Source organism: Gadus morhua, chromosome 14, assembly GCF_902167405.1.
Source record: "Gadus morhua chromosome 14, gadMor3.0, whole genome shotgun sequence".
Lineage (NCBI taxonomy): Eukaryota > Metazoa > Chordata > Actinopteri > Gadiformes > Gadidae > Gadus > Gadus morhua.
In genome coordinates this window covers 24,611,303-24,637,509 of record NC_044061.1, presented here as the reverse complement: position 1 = coordinate 24,637,509, position 26,207 = coordinate 24,611,303, and the positions used below count along the sequence as shown (strand labels likewise).

Below are 26,207 nucleotides of genomic sequence, written 5' to 3'. Positions count from 1 at the left end.
TTTTTCTGCCAGGGTAGACAGTCTGGCCCAGCGGAGCTGAGCTCTGGGGCGAGGGAGGGGGTGTGGGGGGGGGGGGGGGGGGATCATGGAAGAAGTGGAAAACAGCTGAGCGTATCACAAACCCCATTACGGTTGTGTTGTTGTGTTCTGCAGTTGGCTCGGACCCGGAGTTCGCCCGCTACGTGGCAGGGGTCAGCCAGGCCATGCAGCAGAAGCGCCAGGTGCAGCACATCCGTCGGCCGAGCAACGCCCGCAGCAACTGGCCAATCCCAGACGAGCAGCAGCAGCACCGGACCTGGTCCCACCCGGACTACTACAGCGAGGGGTGGGTGGACGGGAAGGAGCGAGCGTCGCCCCCGGCAACCGTGCTCCGCAAAGCGTTTGCTGAATAAATGCAAAAAAAAGGCGAGGCGTGCGTGTCGACACGCACGTCGACACGCACGCCCTCGCGGCTTTTCTGTGGCAGCTGCCTTTTAGATAACGATCTGATTTAATCACACGGCATCGTGCACCGCGCTCACAGCCTCTGTTTCCGAGTCACAGCAGTTTCACCTTCAAAGGGGGGCTGCTGACGCACTGAGACCGAGGCCAAAGGAAGGGCCGAGTTTGCAGGGCGCACGTTAAACACAAAGGCAGACACCTCGCTCGCCACAAAGCCCTATCTGCAATTTGCCTCTGAGCCAAACATTAGTCGGCATCTATTCCTACACAGCATGTTAAGTGGCACATTGTAAATGGAAAATGGACTGCATTTATGCAGCACTATTCTAACAAGCGGCAATTCAAAGCGCTGTACAATGTTGCCTAACATTCACCCATTCATGCACACATTCACCAGCTTGTCGGGAGAAGGGTGGGTGAGGTGTCTTGCTCAGGGACACCTCGGCACTCAGCCTAGGAGGAGCCGGGGTTCGATCTAGCAACCTTCCAGTTACCAGCCAACCCCGCTCTACCTCCTGAGCCACACGCCGCCCAATCACACTGTCACGTTGTGATTCCAACCTGTCGATATCACCGTGCCCAGGGTGTGCTCTGCTGTTTAGCTTCGGTATGTAGAAGTCATAGCTGACCTCTGTCCTTCTGTGTGTCTGCGTCTGCTCTCCGCACAGTGAGCCAGTGAACAGCAGCTGGTCAGCCAATCAGGGCGACTCTGCTAGCTCAAGCGACGAGACGTCCTCGGCCAATGGGGACAGCCTGTTCTCCATGTTCTCCGGACCGGACCTTGTAGCAGCCGTCAAGCAGAGAAGGTACGCGGCTTAGTGCCAAGTGTTAGCATGTGGCTTTTGGCGTGAACCTTTGGCGCAAACCTTTGTTTGTACATCATGTGACCAAAACATCAACATGGTGGGGTCACTTGCCACTGGATGTGTCAATACCAGGGAAATGTATTCATCATTCTTATAAAATGGCCGCGGCCGTGGTTTTGCTTAAAGATGAACTCCATTTGCTGCTTGCGTTCCTCAAATACTCTTCATTTTGCCGATCTAAACTATGACAGAAAATACATCTCCAAACTAATCCTCCTAACATTATGAAGTGTAAAGATGGCTCCTCCTGTTCCGTGTTACTGGGGCTCATTGCCCTCCTCTGTGACCTCTTCTGCCCTCAGGAAACACAGCTGTGGTGACCCGGAGGCGTGCACACTGCCCTCCCCCCCCCTCCACCACATGGTGGACGACAGCCAGGTAAACCTTCTCTCCCTCCGGCGGTGGAACGTCAGGGAACCACAGTGGCCTCCAGCAATCTTTATTTGACGTCGAGGTCAAGTGGCGAGAAGTGTAGTAGTCATGGAAACATGTTTTGAACGCCCGTCGTAATGGTCGTAGACCTCCCAGTAGTCTTAAAGTTGAACACAAAGACACACTTTACTCTATGCTTTAGGTTCCCAAACTAAACGAGTATGTATATTCCATGCGATGCATTAAGGTCCACCTTTTTGAAACTGCGTCGCAGACACTTAGAAAACCCACTTAGAAAACAATAGGAAAGTCTGAAAAAAGATATTAAAGAGGCTTGACTTCTGGATTCCAATTCTGAAAGATGATAGACTGAGAACTGTTGGGTTGCATGGACTACTTCCACAATTTTCGATAACAAAGGCAGAACAGAGCCCGATAAACATGTGGCAGGATGAAACAAGAAAGATTTACGTGTAGGATAATTCAGATCGACGTCACCTTAGACTTGAGAACTTCTGATACCCTTGAATCGTACATAATCAACGTAGACACTTCGGTACGATGAACCGCATGCACACGACCCTCCACTGTCCTGTGAGTCTGCCGACGTTAAGACGGCGTGTCCTCCGTCCACAGGACAGCAAGACCAAGACGTGGCCTCCCAAGGCGCCGTGGCAGCACACGGCGGCGCACGCCAGCGCCAACACGCTGCCCAATCCCAGCTCTTCCTTGTACCAGATGAACATGCCGACCGCCTCCCAGTGGAGCGACTCCATGCAGATGCTGCAGTCTCCCGTGTGGTCCACGGCCGGCGACTGCTCCCCCTCCTCCGGTCTCTCCTCCGGCCTCTCCTCTGGTCTGTCCTCTGGTCTCTCCTCCGGTCTCTCCTCTGGCCTCTCCTCTGGTCTGTCCTCTGGTCTCTCCTCCGGTCTCTCCTCTGGTCTCTCCTCCGGCCTGTCCTCTGGCTTCCCCTTCTCCCAGCAGCAGCAGCAGCAGCCCAAACCCATAAGCAAGGCATTCAAATCCTTCCCGGTCAAACACGAGCACAGGCCTTCCTACCTTCACCAGTACTGAGGGGCCCGCGGTTCGGGGCCCGCGGTTCGAGACCCAGGGGACGGCCTCTAGCGTCTGACGAGCTAACATGCTAACAATCCGATTTGGGGACTGTAACGAGTCCGATATATTTAATTGGGATGTTTTTGAGTTGAGGTGTGTTTGGGGGTGAGGGGGGGTACGGGGGGAGTGCTGTGGTGTTACTTTAAGTGTACATATTAGCTCAACAATTTGTATCGATCTATATATTATTTTTTTCCACGTCACACATCCGCTGCGTTCGGTTAGTGTGGCGTCATGGCAACGAGTGTGGCCGTCCGGTGGCCTAGTGGGGGGTTTCTCTGTCTGCGGGGCGCGACTCACGCCGGGGTCCGCAGGCATGAGCTGGAGACGCGCATTACCGTCGCCCACTCTGCTTCTCTGTGTGTGTGTGTGTGTGTGTGTGTGTGTGTGTGTGTGTGTGTGTGTGTGTGTGTGTGTGTGTGTGTGTGTGTGTGTGTGTGTGTGTGTGTGTGTGTTGGGGGTTACGGGAGGGCACGAGGAGTTCCGTCTCGGCCCGGACTCTACATGATACTGTGTCTACTGAGCTGTAACTGCCAAATCTCATGCAAGAGTACAGCTTCCATCTACTGTTTCATGGCTTGTAAATTACCGAGGTTGAAACTATAAATATTTACTCCTTTTTATTAAGAGGCTTTGAGCAGGCTCAGCGTGAATATAAAATCGTCGCAGGGGTGTCGTTTGCGAGGAATTACACTACTTTTTCAACCGCAGACGGGGGTCACGAGATGCAGCCCGGACTGGTGGTTGGTGTGGACCGCACTTGATAGAGTTTTTGTTGTTTTTCCAACCAAAGCGTTGTTCAGAATACTACCGGTGCAGAGGAGGAGGAGGAGTTGAACAGACTAGTGCGTTGATAAGCAGCAAAGTTAACGAGCCCTACTTGACAATAGCTTTAGGGAATGTCTTGACGACATGGAAAGGAATTCAATTCCTCTTTCCTAATCAGCATTTTTGCTTCAGATTGACACTAACTCCTGAGTTAAAAGACAACAACCTAACTTTTGTTCCATTTAAAAAAAAAAAAAATACAATATTTTTCTTGTACAAATATTGACAGTATTAATCTTATTTTTGTATTTTCTTACATGTTATACCATTACTGTATGTTAGTATACTATAGACATAATTACATACGTTGTTTTCTTTCCTGCCCTGAGATGTGAAAAGCACATATTTAGTTTTTCTTTCCTACAGAGCTACACCATATATCTATAAAGGTTACCAAATACGCCATGGTAGACACTAAGACAATAGTGTGCGACGGGGGCTGTTTTCAAACCCTCGTCCTCCTTGGTTTCTATGGCGATGGGCTGTGTTCACAGGCCCAGAATGTTACCCTTTTGTGATCTTTGCGGATGCCAATGTTGCCTGTATTTATGAGATGACCACCATGTTTTCCGAAAAAACTAACATACTTACCATGTTTACAGAGAATTGTTTGCTGTATATACATATAAATATATATCTTTTTATAGTTAATGTGCTTTGCACAATCAAAATATAGGGTTTGTTGCTTTTTTGTCTGTGTTAACTCCCAACCTGTTGCAGCCTTTTTAGAGATATTAATTAAAGACCTTTGGACTGTAACGGTTAGCATTTCTCAGCTGTTGTCAAATGGTTTACTAGTGGCTTCTAAAAAAAAACGTGTTGCCCTGATCGATGGTATGAAGGGGGGCTGCTTGGCTTACGTTGCTTACTGTTCTTTTGAGCTGGCAACCGAATCTTTCCAAGTGTACCAGCAATGCAAAAAAGAAAATTAATAAAAAAAACTAGCAATTAAAATAGCCTCTTCTGTCTTATAGATATTGTACTCCAGAACCAACCCACTGTCCTTTGGCACAATGACACTACCTTTGTATCTTTAACACCAGGCCCTTCAGAGTTCCTATATTTTGTCTGATATAACAGGTATTTTTTAGTATTTGTGTAAATTGCTTAATTGAATTCTTTGCATTTACGGAGTGGAAATAAATGAGGTTGGTGGCTTGATCCATGGCCATTATTTGCATACTTACCTGAAATGGTTCGTCGCCAAGTGCTCGAACGTTTCACTATATACAAATGAATATTAAGCTGTGAAACATATTTTAAGTTTAACTGGTAATGCAAGGGTTATTTTTATCAGCTGATGCTAGAAATGTAAACCTTGCACTTAAGCATTATTCAACGTATTACAGCCCATCCACACATCCTTGGTCTTGACGTTTTCAGAGAATTATAGGTTTCATGTAAAAGGGGGGATATGCAACCAGGTGTGAGTAATTAACCATTACAAGCAGTTTGAAAGTGCCCTTTCCTGTGTTTTTGTGACGTCTCAAGTGGGATTCTCCATTGGCTTTCGTACCCTGGACTATCAGTCTACCAAGTGGACTGTGGCAATTGTTGCTTATCTATCCATCATACACACAGGTGGACACTCCCACTTGTTTAAGGCTTGTAATGGCTAATCGCTCAAACCTGGTGGCACAACATCACCCCTTTAAGGAAAATGAACCTGAGGATACAGCCAACGTATTGCCTTGCTCGCCATCTATAGGCCTATTTCATATTGTAACTACATGCCAAGATCGGAATACTGAACCACGTCACCTAGGATGTTCTGTCTACGATGCCTTTGTGTCTGAGTTGGTTTTGACAGTGGTCATTTATGACTGCAATGTTGATCCTACATGAATAGCCTCTAGTGAATCCTTTATAATATAACAAATGATTCAACGTTTAGACAAAGACAAAATAATTTAAAATAACATTTTAATGTTAAAACTAAAACAAGTATTTACATTAGCATTTTCACAGCTGGTGATTCGTACTGAGGAATTCAGAGCAAATGGTTTTCCATTATACCAACCATTTAATGGTCATTTTTCACAAGTACCATCCGATTCAGAACAAAACTTGGCTTTGTCCACAAATGTACAAAACAATCCTAGAAAAATAGTCCGTCTTCAAATCAACACGCCAGTGTGTCAGAAGTCCATCAGCTTTCCATCACTTTGTTGGCGGGGGTCGCCGACGGAGCCGCTCCACCGTTAGGCTGGAAAACAAATCGATTTAAAACCATCTTTAGGAATCGTACCAAACACTTGCATTGACCCCTCACTTAAAATTGACCAGAGATTTCTTACATTCACAGCTTCCATCGGGATGTCGGGACTAGCGTCTGCGATGGTGGCCAGATAGACGATGTTGCGATGCAGAATCTGTTGGTATCTGTAGTGATTGAAGTTTTGTACTTTTATATTACTATACATTAGTGATGTTATGGTTTGCGTCGAGGCATCGGGGCGTGTGTCGAGTACCTCGGCTCCTCCCCCAGCGAAGCTCCGTATCGAGTAGGATTCACATAGGCGAAATGACGTAGCGTGTGACGTTCGAGGCTTCATCTCGGGCTGTTCCGCGATATGGGTTCACAATTGGCACATTTTTACAAAAAGAAGACCCTACCCAGTTCCAAGATCACTTTTATGGCTATGTAATTAATCACACTCATTCTCAGTCATCATGCAGTTTTATTATTACAATTATTAGTAGGCTACTGTAGTTATAAGACAATCTATTTTGCCCGGGATGACTTGTCAAATGATTTGTTCTCTACCATGAGCTCGGGAGATATTTATGAACGGCACACTCACACGTATCACTGAAATGACTTTAATTCTTAAATGTCTTGATGTTGTACGAAGCAAACATCACATCATCACAGGAAACTCTTTCTTTCATCATTACATTCACCACTAGGTGTCCCTAGCGTACTCATTTGAAGCTTCGAGGTCGAACCACTTTGATGGTTCATCTGGCTGCGAGGCTTTGACGTTTCATGAGGCATCATCTCGGCACCACTACTATACATAAGACTTAGGATGAAACACCGCACGGTTCTTGGTGTGGTTTCTATGGACGTTACTTACTGAACACACTCCACCGCTCTCCCCTTCTGCTGGTACTCTGCGATGCAGCGGATCAGCTGGTCGTTCTCCTCCAGCAACTGAGGAGAGAACCAGACACCGGACCGGATGTGTGAGGACGTTTGACCCATATTAGGATTATTTTTTTATCAATAAACCCTACATGGGGCTTAATGTTGAAACCAGACTGAACAGCAATAACACAAACATATCTTTAAAGGCTGACACACATACAAAAATAGTATGCCAGAAAAAGATAGATTACATAATATGGACAATTCAGTATGCAAATATTACAGGATGTTGCAAATCCGGTCGCATTTCGCAGCAGGCAAGCCAGCATGCTTTTTTGGGCTATTCTGCATCTCAATCCATAGTGGCCCTCCAGGTGTAATGTTCAGGGACATCACCTTGATTATGTCCCAATTGTATACAACAGTACGCACTTTGTAAAGGGTCACTGCAGTACGTACTTAAAGTAAAAAGTATGATGCAATTTGGAACGCAGCCCGAGTCAGTAGCATTTAACATGAGCGATGTAACACTGATGTAGAGCTAGCCGTTAGCTCTGTTCTACAAGTTTCTTACTCTCTGTATGGTTTCTTGGTTGATTGTAGCCGTTCCTCGTAGTCTCTTCGGCACAAAAACCACCGACATGGCTCTTCTATTCAGCGGCTAACGTTATCAGCTATCAAACTACAGCGTACGGTTGTGATGTTGGTGTAATGTGTGGTGCTGTTCTACGGGGAACCAGCGGTGCCCAAAAGCACGACCACGTCATATGCGCGACTCTGCCAACTGCAATACTAACGACGACCTGTTTGCTGTGTGAACCACTGTTTGGCCTGATCTACACGTAATCATTGAGAATGAAGTTAAGACTTATCGCATCTGTACTTTAAAAAGGCATTTAATTACAAATTTGGAAACGACATGTGTTATGAGTTGAGCCAAACGTTGATCAGAAGAGAACGTCGCTGCCACCTTGAGTACATGAGTGGAACTACATCAATGTGTCAAATGTGTAGATTTGGCAACTAAATAAAGTAAATACAGCACTAAAATAAATCATTGATGTATTGGAGGACCTATGAACATACAGGGCCTAGAACATAATTTGCTAATGAACAGAATTTTGCAAACACAATAAAGACACATGAGAACACAGATATTTAACAACTCTTTATCTTAAGTAAAAACATTTTTAAACGAGGGCAACACGCTGACAGTACGTAATGCTTTACATGTTCAAGAAAACTTTCCGATTAACAATTTTTCAATTAGCAGTAACAATAATGAAAACATGTCTGTTTAGAGAAGCTAAATATGCAACGTTGGAATCTTCATTTATCTTCGAGGCTTACACTGTTATTGCAAAATCCCAATCCCTGCCTTCCTGCATATTCAATGCTTTCTGTGGCCATCATGCAGTATTCAGTGTACAACACCCCTAACAAATCGCACGTTTCTCATACAGGTTGCCTGTTTCCCAGCTACTGAAGCCACCCAGATCTTGCACTAGTGCTAGTGATACATTTGTCATAAGGTAATTAAGTTAAAGGGAGAGCCGTAAAAATATACCACTCTGAGGGTACTCCCTTAAGTACTGACAGAAAATGATGGCGAGACAAGAATGCGAAAAACCATAATCAGCCTGCTCTCCGAATCCAGTTATCACTGCTCAATTATGAAGAGAAAATGCAGAATACAAAAAGACAATTAAAACAAAATGGAGCAATGAATACTGGAGGGAATACGGTGCTGTATTCTTCTGCATCAGACAACATTCAAAAAGGTTCACATTTCCAGTCCCCCAACCTTATGACTAAAGCGTTTCATCACTTTGGAGTACAAATGTCTGATTGTAATTACAAAGGGGGGGGGGACAAAGAAAGATATAAATGACACTTAAAAAGGGAAATAAAGTTATCTACTAGCTGACAATCTATAACTCAAAAGAACAAAAACAAGTGGCACTGAAAGATATGCAGCCCGCCGGGTCAAATTATTACCATTAGTGAACAAGTTAATCAATTGCTTTTTGACATTCTGGTACATTGACTGGACAGGCCTATCAATTATTTAGTTGTAAACATTCTGAAGTACTTCAGTTCAACTTGAATTGTGGGGCGGGGCAGACAATATTCCTCAAGGTCAAATGATATCGGCACATTAGATTCTCCCAAATAATCGAGATATAATAAAGTGAGTATTCAATCCTGTTATACTCAATTGCTGCATCTTCTTGCAATTCATTTCACACCATAAAACAAGTATGTATCTAAATCAAGTCAAGTTTAAAATGACTTAACAAAAGGGTCAATGACCCAGCATTCAATCCTGAATATGCAAGTCAAAGGGGCAGGCACAATTTGCTTAGGGGCACACACATTTTGAGATGAGCAAGACATTCATCAAAGAAACGCATGTATTGGACAACGTGCCATGACTTTATTTAGCCAGGCCTTAGTTTTATCCTAGTTAATCATCTCAAATGAAAGCGGCGAGCGAAACTATGAGGGCCAGGTTAAGAGCAGCGAAGGGGGAACATAACAGGGTGACCACTGGTGAATTTGGTGCCGTCATACATCACTGAATATATATCAAAAAAAAGGAGGGAAAGAATAAGCTATTGATCACATGGATATCGATCAGAGTACTCACAGTATTAGTGGACTTCCTGTATCCATCTTTCACATACAACAGCAATATCAAAGACCACTTTAGTAAGAAACAAAATTGGAGGTGATGCAAAAATACTGAATTATTTCCACCAAAAACAATATGTACATATTTTTTTGCTCTTGTCCTTTTGTTGATAACCATGTAACAAAACTTTTGAGGAAAAAAAATTCCGGGTGAAGAAGACGTACTCACACCTGCTGAAGTCAAGACGGTAGACCCTAGTGCTGGTGACTAATTTAACAGTGTCTTCATTCCTTTTGTCCTGGTCGTTCTGAACATTGCATCTCATGGGGGCCGTTGGTAATGGGGTAGGACTAGGATTCCTCGTTGGTTCAGTGCCGTGGTAGTACTATGCAGCCACCTTGTTTGTCCCTCTTGGCGGAAAAAAGACAAGCAAAAACACGGTTAGTATTGAAGACCACTCGAGATGAGTAAACATCCTTTGTTGTCTACGGGGAATGGGTTAACCTAACAATTGTAAGTTCCTGCCCTTTGTTCTATGAACCATCCTCACTGTACCGACAGCGATATATTGTTTCTCCTTCTTCTGACCAAATGTACTTATTGTAAGTCGCTACGGATAAAAGCATCGGCTAAATTCCCTAAATGTAATATAGCTTGAATAAGTGGTCCTTTACACTTTCAAATACTAGTCATCTAAAAAGCCCTTTCTAGTGCCATCCTTTCAATGGTCATCTAAAACGAGTCCTGCTAGTCGAACATCAACCAGACCGATAAAGCTCATGGATTCACCCTGTATTCAAAGTCGTTGAACTCCCGGCCTCCTCTCCCTCCTCTGAACCCAGCCCGGAACCCGGGGGGGGCCCCGCGGGGCGGCCCGAAGGACCCCCTGCTGATGGGTCGGCCCCTGCCGCCACGGGGCCCCATGCCCCCGCGGCCGCGGTAGCCTCTCCCACGGCTGTGTCTCATGGGCAGGCCGAAGGTCTCGGCGTTCGTCCGCCTCTCCTCGGCCCAGGTGGGCCTCCGGTCCCTGGGGGAGAAGAGCACGGCATTAGGCCCTGCGGTCAGACTGGTGGAGTGTGGGGGTCGAGGCCTTCACTGGGACGGCAGGGCAGAACGTCGAACGGTTCCTTACACCTCGTAATGGGCACGTGATAATTGGGAGGCCTTTTAACTCTGCCGATACAGAAAAAGAAAAATCACTTACTTTGAGTATCCTCTGTCTCCGCCCCCTTTCCTAAGACACAGAAGCAACGACCACGGCATTACATTTACATTCAGGGCATTACGCTTTTATCCAAAGCGCCCTGCGTTAAGTATGGGTGTTTTAGTACACTCCACAGTGTTTATAAAGGATGATGCGACGTACCCGTACCTTAAATCATCACAGGACAGATTGTCGAAGAAGGACTTGGTCTTGTCGTAGTAACAGGAGGCGGACCCAGCCTCCTCCTCTTCCGCGGCGGCCTCAGTGGGCGGCTGCTGTTGCTCCGCAGCCGCCGGGTCCACCACCTTCTCCTCTCCGTTCAGAGCCTTCTCCGGTTTCTCAGTGTCTGGAGGTTGTATTTAATCACACTCATTCCACCGCTTTAACTGCAACGTCAATAGTTGGATCCATACATAATGCAGCCGTTCTTAAAACCCTCATTGATTTTCCATTGTAGCAGGAGAACCTGGCCGGGCGGCTGCTCAAGGGGAAATCCTTTGCAAGTTCTGTATATGCAATTACAATTAGTACTGCATCGATTTCCTTGGGAACTGAAGGCTAACATGCGATCATACTTGCAGACCCTTGCTTAAGGCACAGCAGTGTCAAACGATAGACAGGGTTTCTGAGAGCTGTCCTAGACCAAGTTATTCTGTCGAAATGCAGGGACCTCTGACACTAGGCCCTTAATGGATACAAAACAATCCTTTATTGCCCAGTACAGTGCTGGGTATTCTCTTAGTGGAGGTGTCATGCCAAATTTGTACCGGCTGCCAATTTGTACCGGGCGCGTCATCCATACGTAATCCACTCCAAATCTGCCTGGCAACAGATGATCGCGTCGAATGACGTGAACATTCGCGAACCTTCTATCTAGCGATCCGTTATCTGTATTGTGCTATTTCGTCCTTGACCTGCTTTAAACACTCAGTTTACTTGCTAAATTTGATTAAACAATTAAATACAATACAAATATAAAGTAAAAAAAGTGTTATCTGTAATGATATCAACATCAGTTATTAGACCGTCACACGGAGCATGCGCAGTTGGATTGGCGCGCTGCATGTTGATGTCTGTTCCAAGATACATCCTGTGTTTATTAAGGAACCCAACAAAACATTACATTATCTAGCGATCCGTTAACTGTATTATGTTATTTCCTCTTTGGCAACATGAGCGCGAATGTTTTTTGAAACCTGCCCGGCAACGGACGACGCGATCATCTGCTGCCATGCAGGTTTGGAATGGATTACGTATGGATGACGCGCCCGGCACAAATTTGGCAGCCGGTACAAATTTGGCTTGACAGAGGCAGCGATGAACCCCGTACCCTTCAGCTTGAGCTTGCTCTGGAGCTCCTTGTCGATCTCGTCCTTGTTGAACTGAGCGTTGGCCGTCTCGAAGTCAAAGTCCTCCTCGAACTTCACCGGGCCGTCCCGGCGCACGTTGAACCGCCCGCGGCCCCGGATGCCTCCGCCGCGCCCGCGCCGATTAGGGGGGGCGCCGCCTTGGAAACTAGAGGGGTCACGTGATTGGTTCCCTGGTCACGTCCAGGGAACAAAAGCTTTTAGCATCACCGGTTTAGTGGGCTGTCCAGCTGGAACCAGAGACAAGCTTCATGCTTCATGCTTATTAATTCCATAAACGTTCCGAACATCATTGAAAACTGTTGATATTTTCCGACAGCATCACACGCGTGACTAACTTACAGTTATTATGACGGCGGTTTGGGTCCCGGTTCTCCATCGTACCCAAGTGCTCGTCTGGCCCTTTCTGGACCTCAGGCGCTACGCCGCAGAAAAGACAAGATGTTAGGACGGGGATGTGGAAGGGCTCGGGCATAAACGGCACCAATGAGACCATTTAAAAAGGACTTGGCATCCCCCTGGAATGAGAGGGAGAGACGCCCAGACTGGGTCCTGTCAGAAGGTCAAGGTCTCACCCTTCCTCTGCTCCAGGAGGTCTGGGGGCCTCTGGCTCCCGGAGGCCGCTGTGCTGGCGGAGGACCTGGGAGCCCCGGGGCCCACGTTGCTCCTGTGTCCCATTGAGGCGGCCGGGGCCGCGGAGGCCGGGGCCTGCACCGCCTGCTCCAGGGGGGGACTTTTAGGCAGCGGCTCCGGCTGAGGGCTTCCATGTCCTGGAAAACGGTGCAGACGGGTGGATGAGGAGGGTTGACACCAGGGGGCAACACAACACACCCTAGGGTTTAAACTGACTTCAGCAACCGCCCCTGGCACCAGTCCCTGCCAGCCACGAAAATAACCAGCTTCAACTGCTTCCACTTCCACATAATAAGCTACTGCCTAATTCAGTGTACACATTTCTTTGTGCAAACTGTAACTAAAGAATGAAGAATCAAGACTTTTTTGGGCTTCTGACATCTCTGCTCACTTCCCTCTCCATCCATTCAGTGGAGGTAGTCAGTCAGTCTTAGTTCCAAATACTTCAGGTAAAGCCCCCACAGTTTGAAAGACCCCCAGTGGGTAGAGATATGGTACCAACCTGCTCCGACAGCACCAAACTGCTGAGGTGGCATTGGGGCTGAACCAAACTGGCTGTAGGTGGGGGCCGCGGCTCTGCTGAAGGGGGCATAAGGACCCTGGGCCTGGAATGAGGGCACCGGAGGTGGAGCAGTAGCAATAGAGGACTAGAAAACACAGAACACACTGATCAGGTTAGAGGAACTCTGCTGTACACAATGGTCCAAAAGGAGAAACAAGGCCACCCACGCATGTTGTTTGTGTTGGTGATGGATCGTTTTTTCAGAAACTGTAAGCGTTGCCCTTTCGGGATCTATTGCGCCAAACAAGTGTTATATCCGCTTGTTAACTACTGACCTGGACAATGGCCGGGTCCTGGTGCACGCTGCCAGGGGCTTTGGGGGGCTCGCAGACCGTCAGGTCTTTGATGTCACTGCCACGGAAGATGATGTACTCGAAGACCTCATCCCGGGGCGGTATGGGCCTCTCAGTGGGACGGTCTTCGGTGCCGAAGGAACGAACTGTAGGGGTAAGAGAGGAAAAATAAATAATTAATGCACGTCATAAATGAGTCGATACGTATTTCCAACTTTCATGCATGTATTAAAATTAATGCATTTCTTCGGGAGCATGAAAAAGCGGTTATTAAAACACAATGTAGAACGCACTTGATGCAAAACGTTACAGTGGCTGGACAGCCCATTCAATCCAATGGGATAAATATATCGATTAGCCTTATTAGGAAAACCGCTTCCAAGACCTCTAAATCAAAAGCGAGACAAATCCCTCGCGGCCGTGCGGCCTTGCTTTGATGTTTATGACGGCCCACGCTCAGCCGCAGAGACGCTCGCAAGGACGTAAACAAAGAAGTGAGTGGGCACGTAGCCACTTGATCGGCTAACGAGCTAGCCCACAGAGCTAACTAGCATCGCAAAGTGGTGTCCGTCTTTCGCTGTGTATGTGGTGCATAAAAACTCATGAGCGTTTGTGACACGTATGCTTTTAGTGACATCTACCCCAAGGATACCTTACCTTTCGCTAGGGCCACGGTGGAGTTCTCCGTATCGATGGTGTACAGAATCCCCTCATAGCGGATCTCGGCCTTCGAGACCAGGCTAATTTTGCTGCCAATGTAAGGTGTCCCGCCGCCGCTCATGTTTATATCCTATTTGGGGGTGATTGCGAGATTTTGAATATTTTTCTTCCGATGCCTCCTTGACGCCAAACTCCTGTACCTCCAGTACCACCACGGTCGGCGTTTTAGGGCGACTTTTGACGACGTGTACCCCGTTCGTTGAGCCACAAGCTGCTACCACGACATGGCCGTTTTCATCTTCCTTCACCGGGCGCGGTGCATGCTGGGAGACTGGCTTTTGGTTCCGTCGTCACGAACCGTCCCTCCTGTTCTAATCGCTTTTCACGGCTGTGTTGTTTTTAAATGGTGAATTGCGCATATTTTAGTTCCTCGTTCAACGAAGTAGTTATATTAAATGCCCAATGTGATGAATCCAGGTTTTTTATCCATTTACCGTAAGATATCGCGATACTACACACGAGACCCATTTCTACTCTCTGATCCCGCCTCCATAAAATCCTGAATCACTATTCTAACGCAGGTCCAATTTATAATAAATAAAAAACAATATATTCTATAATTGTTTTGCTAAATTAACATTAATATTCTAAATGTCTCGAGTGCTTTGTTTAAACATGTCATTGATTAAACCATTTCGATGTGTTGTGTCTGTTGGAGGGATTATAGTTCGCGTTAAAAAAACAAAAAAAACCTCCGAGATGTTACCAAAATATCATTTTTTTTTTATTTCATGACGTCAGATTCATTCCCACAATGCATAGTAACACGCACGCGCAATGTACAAAATGTTTTTTTTTTTTTTTTTTGTACAGCAATCCTCGATCAGAGATGGCGGGCGCCTCAGACCCCCTGGAAGATATGCTCTTTTCAGAGGTGGACGAGAAAGCAGTGAGCGATTTGGTGGGATCTCTGGAGTCACAACTAGCCGACAGCCAAGCCGACACAGAGGGACACACACTTCTGGAGAACAGAGGCAACGGCTCAGCTGGCAACACGAACCATCACTTGGGGAAAACGTTACCAGCTCGAGTGGGCACCACAACACTAGAACAACAACAACAACAACAACAAGGAGGGCGACATAAAGCTGGCGTGCACCCGGGGACCCACTGTAAAGGCATCAGCTCGGAGAAACCCGTCCGAGCATCCCCACCGAGCTCTCCGCCACCGCTGGACGAGGCTTCTGTCACTGTTGTCGCCGACCAGAAAGCAAACGCCAGCAGCGGCTCGCCTCCCCGTGATACATCAATCACAACATCGAACGCCTCCGCTCTGTCAACTTTGGCACCGTCTCGAATCAGCATCAGCACCGCGGCTCCGGGTCCCATGGTAACCGCTTTATCTCCGAGTGGTGGCACGAGACCCACTAATCCTCCGAGGAAACGCGCCACCGTCGCGTCAAAGAGGAGCGCGTCCGCTCGGATCAAGAGTTTAACCGGAGGAGCGGTGTCAACGCGGCGGACTAGCGCTGGTGCCTCGGCGTCCGACCTCGCTAGCCCTGCAGCCGGGTGTACAAGTGCAGCAAACCCTATTCTGAGAGCAGGGACAGCATCATGTAGTAGAACCCCCGCGACTGTTACCTTGTCTAACGCCAGCAGCGTGCCAGCAGCAGGTCAGTCGTGTGGTGCTCTCGATCGGGGCACGCCTACCATAGCGCTGCACAGACTTCCCAATCATATCGTGGCAAGCATAGCCCAGAATGGCAACGGCACCACGGTGTCTGCTCTTGTCCAGCAAGGGGCGCGTTTAGGACCCATCACCTCCCCCGGTGTACAGCTCAACCACAACGCAGCGTTGACGCTTAACACTTCGGTTTCCAAAACAGACGAGTCTCACCATAAAACCGCCATGGCGAGTCAATCATGCAACACGAGTTCTGTAATAAGCACCTGTTCTTCTTCTGTTGTGTTAACAACAGCAGCCACGTTAAGTTCCCTCACCACCGCGGCTGGCTGTGCCGCCGGCGTGGCGACGACTCTGAGTGGGAGCGGGCAAACGACAGCACCAAACATGCACACGAACACGGTCAGACTGGCAGCTCCCTCGGCTGCACCCGTTGGTGCCACCCCTGCTGCACAGTGTCAGCCCCGTCCCGGGCTGACTGCACCTCCTCAAAGGATTGTAGCTCCACAACAGTTGATTGTCAGGGCGCCTCAACCGCAGACGACCATCCAGCTGCCCTCTGGCTTTACCATTCCTCAGGGTAAGGTGTTTCATGCCGGAGACTGGAGCGCAAGGGGTTAAAGATGCCAAAATGGCATGATGAAGAATGTTGTTGTGATCATTGTTGTTCGTTTCTTTGTGTTTTTGTTGTTGTTGGAGACAGGGGGTTGATTTTCTGGGGAATCGTTTGTGTTAAGAAAACTTGCCATCTCTGTAGGCTATTTGGATTTGCAATAAATGCATTCAGCAGGTATATGATTCCTGCTTATTAAGAGACTGGACTTGCTCAGCTTCATACACTACAGAGACAATCCCACGGCAATGATTGGGGCATATCAAAGTGCTTCTCTGAATACTAAAGCACGGCATTTTGTCACAAGTATCAGTTCTAATAACAACAATAATCAATTATGTGTATTAAATGTTTGAAACCTTTTGATTTAGTCAATGAAAGGCGTTATATCCTTAGAAGGTCTTTAGAGCTATATCTCCTAGCAGAACGCAGTTCCATTCAAAGTATTTATGAAATCAGCTTGCATGAAGATACACAATAAGAATCCTTATATTTGCCACAATTCATAATCACCAAGAGCTTTGTTTGACTGACCTAGAGAATATGAGCCCAAGTTTCATAATGCACTGATCCACTGCTAAGTGTCAGTGCAAAGAAAAGTCCAGAAAATTATAATCTAAAATTGTAATAAAGTTCTGGGCCAATTGTTTCTGTCAATGCAAGATACATTATAGAGGAATATCCAATGGGAACCTACATCAGTAGATATAATGAAACAATATGAGGCTTCTTACAAAACGCCTGAATAAAAACCTGTACTCTTCAATTCTGTGTTTGGTATGACATTCCCGCTCAGAATTCATGTTTAAGCGTTTCTTTTAAAATTATAAAAATATTTTAAAACGGTAGCCTCTAGCTGTATCCTCATGCAGCCCTGTCTGTTCCCTTCTGTGGTTGAATTCTATGTGTAGAGTCACGTTACTATCAATAACTGAGATGAGTTCTAGCATACACGATTATGCAATGACTGCTTTGAACCATTAGATGTCATCAAGTACAAGTATGTTTTACCTCAATGTGAAAGTCTTGAGTATATATATAGTTTTAAATGTGTCACAAATATGTTTGCTTAGTCCATGTTTTGTTTTGCAGCTGTTATGTAAACATATTTTGCCCTACAGTGACAGTTACCTTGAGTATTGATTATTATCAACTGCTCTTATTTGATACATTTCAACTTTTTCTTTAACTTTATCTGACAGGAACACTATATCACAACAACCTTCACGCAATATTTTTAAGGTGTTGATGGTTTATAAGACCTTCAAAGTAAATGAGTTTGGTAATTAAAAAAATATTTAATATTTCTTTTAATATATATAGTTTGATTTTACGAACACACTATATATATAAGAGGAATGTATTAAGAGTAATCACATGGATTAGAAGGGTTTCGTATTGATATTAGATTACATTAATATGTAGTTTTAAGTTTGGAAGACTAAATCAAAACATAAACAAAGCAAGCAAAACATTGAATTATATCTAAATTTGATAAAGAATGTGTAAGTGAACTTCAGAAAACCCTTCTATTATCAGGATTTTGAAAGAACTAGGGCCCTACTGCCTCATGTTCAGTTTGCTATGTGTTAAAAAGTCAAGCCAATACATGTTTATATAGTTGTTTAATGGCATATATTTGCACTTGACATGCAAATATATGCAAATATATTCTCCATCCCATTCAAACCTAATCCCAGGGAAATTCATCGTAAAGAACATTGTCTTTTTGCTCTGGCGCCTTGCCACTTCATATGTGGTTGCAGTAATCCCTTGTGTGTCTTTTTCTCAGGGATGGTCTTGGTGCGGACGGAGCTGGGACAACTTGTGATGGTCCCTCAGCAAGCGCTAGCACAAGCCCAGGCTCAGAACAACCTCTCCCCGCGACCCTCCACGCCTACAACCGGGCCCTCCTTCAGAGCCCCCGGCCCTCAGGTAGGACCCATCGCCAGACCCCTGCTGCAGCAGCTCCGCCTCGTTCAGCGTTCGCTTGTCAAGTCGTTACCTTAAAGGTGATTTATTATACCACCAGGAGTGAGTGTGATTAGCCGTTACAAGCCGTTTGGAAAATCAGCCTCTTTTGACATCATAAGTGGGCGTGTCCGCCTAGATGTGTGCTGGATAGATCAGTCTACCAGCCTATCCAGTGGACTGTAGCAAACGTTGCTCATCTATCCGTCATACATCAAGGTGAACACGCCCACTTGTGTTGTGAGAAGAGGCATATTTTCAAAACGGCTGTCGGCTACTCACACTCACACCTGGTGGTATAATATGTCACCTTTAATGCTCCATTTAGAGATGCATCTTTTCTCTCTCACCAACCTTCAGTGTCGTGTTTCTTTGTTGTTGTTGTGGTTGTTGTTGTCATTCTTTGATTAATGAAGTAATAGCTACTGAATAATTGATTGGAGTCTAATTATCGCCACCTGTCACCACGCGGGTGTGGAATAGATTACATTAAGCAGACGCTTTTAGGTGGGCCTAAGAATCAATATTGGAGCCACTCCAAACTGCAGCACTTGTGTGGGCCACACAGCCAGAGGGGTACTCCATCAGAGTCGCTAACGAAAGCGGCACTTAGTTGATTAAGCCCGGTTAGAACTAACACCAAGTTCCACTCGAGGCTAAAGCCATTCCATCAACGTAGTTCAGCCGCGCCTTGCTCAGGCTAGTTCTAGCCAGGCTTACGTTATTGTGGATTACGCACGCTCACGAGATATGTAACCAGCCCTGAGAACCGTGAATGTCATATCATGGATCAAATGACCGAATAGGACAGAGCGGGATCTTTTCCAGAGGTGAACACAAGTTGCTTGTGGGGGTCTATGAGGAGTACAAGCATATAATAAATAAAAAAAGGGAACACCGTAACCATTAATAAATACAGGGGGGCCACCTGGCAATAAAATCGCCAAAAATGAGCCAATGCATAAAAGTTGAAGGACGCACTGAGGACGTGAACTCGCTTCGCCCGAAAAACGGGGCCAATGCTAGACACTCAACCAACTGCTAGTTTACAAATTGACAGGATACATAGGATTAGATAAAAATTGTTGGGAAAATATCCACGATAACAATAGATAGCAATTCATTTAATTATTTTATTAGCATGATTTAATCTTAGACCCTTAGTTAAAATATCCGCTGTTTGTGCTTCATATATGTAGAATTATGACAAAATCTTGAGGATTAGGCTTGGCCGAACCTTCTGATGGTAAACTTGTTTCCGACAGATGGACTTATCTTAAACACCGCTCAATTAAGTCTGACACTTAGCCTGGTACCGACCAGGTTAGTTTGGTCGGATAAATTGCCATGTTTACTTAGCGGAGATTCCCTTAAGCCAGGTTAATGGAACGCAACTCTAGCTGAAAGTAGCCAGGCTTGGTGAAATAAGCCCGGCTTTGGCTTTAGCTTGGTTGATTGAATACCCCTCTGGGCCCCGTTTCCCGAAAGCGTCGTTAGCCTAAGTGGATCGTGAAGTGCGTCGAAAGGGCATCGTAGAGTTTTCACCGCGTTTCCCGAAAGCATCGTTGGGAACGAACGTCTTGAAAACGCTCGTAGCTAACGAGTAGGCCTACTCCAGGGGTGCTCGTAGGTAGGCCTACTCGTAGGACGCTAAGAGCATCGTCAGCTATAGCCTCAGTTACGTCACCATCGGACATTCCGTCTATTGGATGCGTTTTATTAAAACTCATTGCGCCTTTATGTTCTTAGTTTGGTAATTAATAAAGATTATTAATTAATTTATTAATAAAGATGTTAAAATGGCCAAAATAAAACGGGACAGTCCAGAAAATGTTTGCGCAGGCAGGGCACTCAAAATGTGTGAGAGAAAGTGGGGGATTTGTGCAGACTCACATAGGCTACTCATAAAACGTAGCATAAAATAATGTAAACAATAAAATAAAATTAAAAAAATTAAAAATAAAGAAATAAAATAAATTATAAAAACAAGCAAAGGAGCAGGCAAAAGGCTGGATATGGTGGGGATTGTCACGTTGACGGGAATGTTTAGTGACATGTGGAGGGTGGAGGGGGTTAAAAAAAGTCTCAAGAATCACTCTTCGACGCGCATGAAAACCAGCCGCGTAGTTATGAGGGAGGCCGTCCTCACACCGATCTTCCTCGTCGTCATCGTCCTCAGCGTCCTCCGGTTCAAGCAATGCCACCCCAGCCTTAGCTGCAATGTTGTACAACATAGCCGTCACACATATCACGGCGCATGACTTGGCCGGCGAAAACTGGAGCCCTCCGCCTGACTTGTGAAGGCATCTAAAAGCGCACTTCCACCTCCCGATCGTGCGCTCAACGTTGCACCGGGCCAAGACGGTGGGCTTTCGTTGTATTCCTCATCAATACATACCTTACCCTATTTCCGGAGGGGGCTTTTATAGCCAATCAAATTATCAATCAAGGAAACCCTTAATGCGGAATCAGATTAAGTCGGCTCTCTTTGCTGCGCAAAGCATGTTTCATAAATCAGCCCATTAAGATAAATGTCACACAAGCTATTTTTTAATTTTTTGTCATATGGAATTATTTCAGGGGGGAAAATGCCGTGAAACGCACAGTGCATTCACGATTAGGACTGATATATGTCGGTTTAAGCCTAATCAATTGTGTTTTAATGTCTTTAGCATTCATATAATTGCAGTCTATTTTTTTCGTAGGCTACTCTGCTGTTGTCCTTGATGGGGATATATTTTAACCCTTTTTAACACAATTTTCCTGCGACATTCCTGCGTCTCCCTCTCCTACGGAGCCCATTTCAGCACCGTGTCAGTAGACAGTTACAATCCTACGACGTCGTGAGTGCAGCGAATGCGCGTTCACGTTAAGAGGAGTTTCGGGAAACGCGACAAAGAAATTATCGATGGATCGCAAGATCCATCGGGAGAATGATCGTACGAGCGAAGATCCATCGTTATCGGGAAACGGGGCCCTGGTCTCTTACTAAACAACCTAGAGTAGCTAGAAATCATTTAGATTACATTAACATTTAATAATTTAGCTGATACTTTTATCTAAAGCAGACACAGTGTTGGGAAAAATAACCTGCTGAGTACAACATGTACATTACAAATATAGCTAACTCCTACCCTAGCCTGATGAGCACATCACATGGCAGGCACATTACAATATAGTCAACTCTTGCTCTAACCCAACGAACACATAACACAAACATGATAATATAGTCAGGTCAAGGACGGAGCCGAAGGCCCCATTTCCCCATCCAGGCAAATGGTAGACACTCAGACAATGCACCAGTCATCCTCAAGAACGGGAGAGCCACATTAATTTATCACACAGGAGACATTTTGAGAGCTCTCCCCCGTTAGGAGGAACCAAGAGATACACCTGCCCATACCAGGGCCTGAGAGCCACATTAAATTATCACACAGGAGACACTTCGGGGGGGCGCTCCCCCGTTTTAACTTATCACACAGGAGACATTTTGAGAGCTCTCCCCCGTTAGGAGGAACACAAGAGATACCCATGCATATACCAGGGCCTGAGAGCCAAGGTCAAGCAAAAACACACAGAACCACACACACCTCAAACGCACACACCTCATCGAGAGGAGGATACAGCATAAGACTGTATCACACAGGGACTCTTCACCTTCTTCTGAAGCAGACCTTCCACGGAGGCGAAGCTCTGGATGAACCATCAGCGCTGATTAGGGACTTAGACATATTCGATCTCTCACGCTTTATGACTCTGTATAACCGTTGCCACTTTACTTAATAAATCCAAGGTCCTCGTGCCGACAGACTTTATTACCTCTCCGTCTCATTTCATCTGGTCCAGTAACTAGACAGACCGTTTTTCCCCTCAACAGTAGAAAAAACAAAATGGAGTTAAAGTGCTGTATGAGCAAATAAAAAAAAACAACAGCTGGACTATGAAAGCAAAATCACTGACAACGATAGTTATGAATTTGATAATAATAATATGTTTGGTAGAGTTTAGCAATTGAATGCTATGGTGGCTGACTACCAATCATCAAGGCATCCTCTGTTTGAGGCTTGGTGCTTGACAGCTTTCTGTGTTTCGTGCTGTGATAAAGGGGTAGTTGTTGAAGACATTTTAGGGATTGCACGACACAACATGTGCACCAGAGGGCACGTTTCACTATATTTTGGTTAACTTGGCCGCTTCAAATGGTTGAGTGTTAAAAACGTAGCAGCTGCTTTAGTTCTTGTTTGGCATTGGGTTCGCATTAAAATGTAAAATTACTAGTTTATAATCAGGGCTACATATTAGTAATAATAAATATATTGATTTCCTTAAAAACGGTTTGGTTCTGGCTCCACATGGTAAATATTCTGACTTAAACATCAATGCTTGTTTTATTTTGATACATAGCCTATTTAATTCTTGCGAAATATGACATGTATTTCTGAGAACATTTCCCATACATAAAGCATTAGCAGGTAAAGCAGGTAATAATCACGGATATGTACAAAGGAGGAATAGGATTTATCCTTCAGGATTTGAGGGTTAATGATTGGATTGGATAAATTACATTTGTAATGAAATTTAAGATTAGTTCAGCTGTCATCACCAACCAAAATCCAGGAATCTCCATTTATTATATTTGGATGTAAATAAATAACCCATAAAAGCATTTCCTTTGTAGACATATAACAGCCAGTAGAGGTCGCTGTTGACTTTGTCTACCTTCAGTGATACGGTCCAAGTAACGAGGTGTTGTTTGAAAATGGGAGAAAGTTTGATGTCTGATTCTTATAAACTTGTGTCTGTGTAATAGTAAAGTGATAATTAAAGTAAATAATAAGAAAATAAGACACATTCCGATCCATTCAATTTACGTAACTTGTGTCTTCCATTATATGTACATTTAATTAACAAGAATGATGTACTCTAATTGCACATCCTTCAAACCTAGGCTGTTTTCTATGTGGCCTGTAGTTAAGAGTTTGCTTTACTCTATGGGTGTCAGCCATCTTGCTCAGTGTCTAATTAGATAAAGTGTGCCTACTTCAATAAAAACCCCTGATACACACATACATATACAACCACACTCACTAGAATGGTGACAGTTTGCCAAACAACGACATGTTCGGTTGTTCACCGCAGAAGCAGGTTCGCTGTTCACCCTGCATGACTGCCGATCGATGAGCAGCTAATCAAGCTAGCCATCGTGCTATCCGTCCGTCCGGTATCCCCCCCAAACCCCCCCCAACCCTCCCGACCCCCCCCCCCCTCCCAGAGCGAGTCAAACGGGTGTCTGCGCCTCTCAGTGTCACAGTAAACCGTGACAACATCAACCCGGAGCGGGCGGTGGCGGCGGCGGCGATGCCATCCGACAGGAAGAGCACGAGCAGGAAATGAAAGGGGGGTGTGTGTGTGGCTTGTGGGGGAGGGGGGTGGGTCGGGGTAGAGGGAGGGGGGGTCTTGTTTATTCCCAGAGCTGAGCCCCTCCATCGGCCTGTCACTCTCCCCGCGAGCCCAGAGGGGCTCAGCGCTGCCTCCTTCCTTCCATACCTGTTAAATCATTCATCATCCAACTGCTTGATTATTTTAAAAAGCTAACAGGGTTGAGCGAGAGAGAGAGAGAGAGAGAGAGAGGAGGAGAGAGAGAGAGAGAGAGAGAGAGAGAGAGAGAGAGAGAGGAGAGAGGAGAGAGAGAGAGAGAGAGAGAGAGAGAGAGAGAGAGAGAGAGAGAGAGAGAGGCATCCCTCTTGGAGTGTTGCACCCTGAGGCTCCTTACCCCTCCCCCCACACCCTCCCCCTCTCTTCCTCTTCCTCCTCTACTTTTTTTTGGTGGAACCTACAAAACTTGGAGAGGAGGTTCACTCCTCTCATACTTTTACTCTTTGCCACGGATGTGGCCTCTATTGTGTGTTTATTTGTGTGTGTGTGTGTGTGTGGGTCTGCATGTATGTGTCTGTCTGTGTGTGTGTTGGTGTCTGTCTGTGTCAGTATCAGTATGCGTTTGTGCGTGTGTATCTGTATGTGTTTGTGTGTCTGTATGTGTCTGTGTCTGTGTGTGTGTGTCTGTGTATGTGTGTATAGTTTCTGTGTGTCGCTGTGTGGAATCTCAAACCCAACTTTCAGTGAAATTCAGCTAAATGTTAAATAAAATATATTATTCAGGTGGGTTGCAGAGGAAGGTGCAAAAAACCCTTTCTGTGGCACCGCGCTGAGCTCACGTGGTCCTAACTCGGTGCAACCGCACAGACTCTTCCTGTGGTTATTCCCATGATGCACTGCACTACCGAGATTATGCTTCCCGTACCCGCATCAAGCACCTCCCTACGCTTCAACCCTCTCCAACCCAATACCTCACCCTTACCTCACCTAACCATTTTGAACTTAAGACCTCATATCTGAACCATCCTAATCTTATATCTCAATTATTTCTGTAATGAATAGCATAAAATGACCACTGGAGAAGACTGTGTAATTCCATGCAGCCTTGGGCTCACCCAGGCATATTGGATGTGTTTTATCCACTCAGATACCCGGCATGAGCAAGTATCCTCTCTCTGTGACCCCTCTGAAACGAAGAGGGGTTCCTGCCTAGTCTCTCACATGTACACACACACGCAACGCATGTATGCATGCACACTCACGCACGCACACACGCACACATACATACACATATGCACAAGAGGCACACACTCACATGCATACGCACAAAAGGCACACTCACACACAATAGTGCATGCGACGCACAAACACATGCGCACACAAGCACACACAAACACGCAGCTGTTTCTGTCCTCCTTCCTCCACTTCCTCCACTTTAGGCTGCCACCTGGTGTGCTCTTGTCGTCAGTTTATCCCGTGTTGCTACTGGGCATGTTGTAAGCTCTTTTCAAGGTCCTCTACAGCTTCTTCTTCTTCTGCTCTCTCTCCTCTCTCTCTCTCTACTCTCTCCTCTCTCTCTCCTCTCCTACTCTCTTCTCTCTCTCTCTCTCTCTCTCTCTCTCTATCCCTCATTCCGTCTCTCTGTCTCTGCCGGCCAAATTGAGCTGTCCTTCACCTCTGTTACTTACCTGTCTTGCTCCTCTTCCTTCTTCTTGCTTAGAGAATGAATGCTTCATTTTTTCCCGCTCTTTCCTCCTCCCTCCGGGGTACACTCCCCCTTTTTGAACCACATTATCTCTCTCCCCCTCCTTTCCTTTTTATCTTCCTTCCTCCCTCTCTCTCTCCTTCTCCTCTCTCTCTCTCCTTCTCCTCTCTCTCTCCTTCTCCTCTCTCTCTCTCTCGCTCTCTCTCGCTCTCTCTCGCTCTCTCTCCTGCAGTCTTCCTCCCAGACCACCCGGCAACAATGTCTCCTGGCCCCAGCCAAGGTGGCGCCATCTCCTTCTCCTTCCAGCCCCGCCCTACAGACCTCCACCTCTACCTCTTCCTCCTCCTCCTCCTCCTCTTCTTCCTCCTCGGCCTCTGCACTCCACCCTGTGAGAGCACCTTGTCTGTAGTTCTCCACCCTCTCATCTCCTGCTTTTGTAATGCCCCTCCACATGGAAAAGAAGATAGACGAGCTAGTAGATCACTGAAATCAGAAGTCGCCGCTTGTCGCCATATTTAACTTAATTCTTTTTAATTCCAATGTCGGGTTATAATAGTTAGCGATAGAGTTTTCAATTTCGCAAACGTTTTCTTTCGGTTTCAGTTGGAGTCAGTTTTAGGTTGTCGTTTTTAAGAACAGGCCCATGTTTATTCAGGGGAATATAATAGGGATATGGGGGAGAATGGGGATCAATAATGTATTGTTTATCTTGAGGAAGCCTCTGTGTTCCATGTGGGCAAATTCAGCAGCGCTGAATGCTTTCCACAATCCGCGCTCGCTCCAGGCAGCG

The 26,207-nt window shown here is 46.0% G+C and overlaps 4 protein-coding genes across 6 annotated transcripts in view; 2 read left to right on the top strand and 2 right to left on the bottom strand.

Annotated features, from left to right (window-relative positions):
- garre1 (granule associated Rac and RHOG effector 1) overlaps positions 1-4,784 on the top strand; it is a 37,588-nt gene extending 32,804 nt beyond the window's left edge. For both annotated transcript variants that reach the window (XM_030377575.1, XM_030377576.1), the window contains exons 11-14: positions 154-325; positions 1,110-1,247; positions 1,610-1,685; positions 2,316-4,784. In XM_030377575.1, the coding sequence (XP_030233435.1) occupies positions 154-325; positions 1,110-1,247; positions 1,610-1,685; positions 2,316-2,753 (824 nt within the window). In that variant the 3' untranslated portion in view covers positions 2,754-4,784. The remainder of the gene's footprint in view (positions 1-153; positions 326-1,109; positions 1,248-1,609; positions 1,686-2,315) is intronic.
- A 745-nt stretch (positions 4,785-5,529) lies between these two features.
- Positions 5,530-7,664, bottom strand: ss18l2 (ss18, like 2). The gene is made up of 4 exons (XM_030377585.1): positions 7,289-7,664; positions 6,704-6,780; positions 5,921-6,005; positions 5,530-5,829 (listed from the first exon to the last, which is right to left on the bottom strand). Exons 1-4 carry the CDS (start codon positions 7,355-7,357, stop codon positions 5,773-5,775), a joined length of 288 nt encoding a protein of 95 aa, XP_030233445.1. The 5' UTR covers positions 7,358-7,664; the 3' UTR covers positions 5,530-5,772.
- Positions 7,665-7,867: 203 nt separating this feature from the next.
- lsm14ab (LSM14A mRNA processing body assembly factor b) lies at positions 7,868-14,563 on the bottom strand. Of its 2 annotated transcripts, none has more exons than XM_030377582.1 (10): positions 14,066-14,563; positions 13,391-13,554; positions 13,056-13,200; positions 12,496-12,690; positions 12,263-12,340; positions 11,884-12,093; positions 10,716-10,899; positions 10,554-10,583; positions 10,139-10,376; positions 7,868-9,759 (listed from the first exon to the last, which is right to left on the bottom strand). In XM_030377582.1, the coding sequence occupies exons 1-10, from the start codon at positions 14,187-14,189 to the stop codon at positions 9,718-9,720; spliced, it is 1,410 nt and encodes a 469-aa protein (XP_030233442.1). In that variant the 5' UTR covers positions 14,190-14,563; the 3' UTR covers positions 7,868-9,717. The 2 variants fall into 2 exon arrangements, with proteins under 2 accessions (XP_030233442.1, XP_030233443.1); XM_030377583.1 differs by having other exon boundaries at positions 10,722-10,899; positions 14,066-14,562.
- A 221-nt stretch (positions 14,564-14,784) lies between these two features.
- LOC115558993 (transcription initiation factor TFIID subunit 4) overlaps positions 14,785-26,207 on the top strand; it is a 73,440-nt gene continuing 62,017 nt past the window's right edge. The window contains exons 1-2 of the mRNA XM_030377578.1: positions 14,785-16,332; positions 18,158-18,300. Of these exons, the coding sequence (XP_030233438.1) occupies positions 14,883-16,332; positions 18,158-18,300 (1,593 nt within the window). The 5' untranslated portion in view covers positions 14,785-14,882. The remainder of the gene's footprint in view (positions 16,333-18,157; positions 18,301-26,207) is intronic.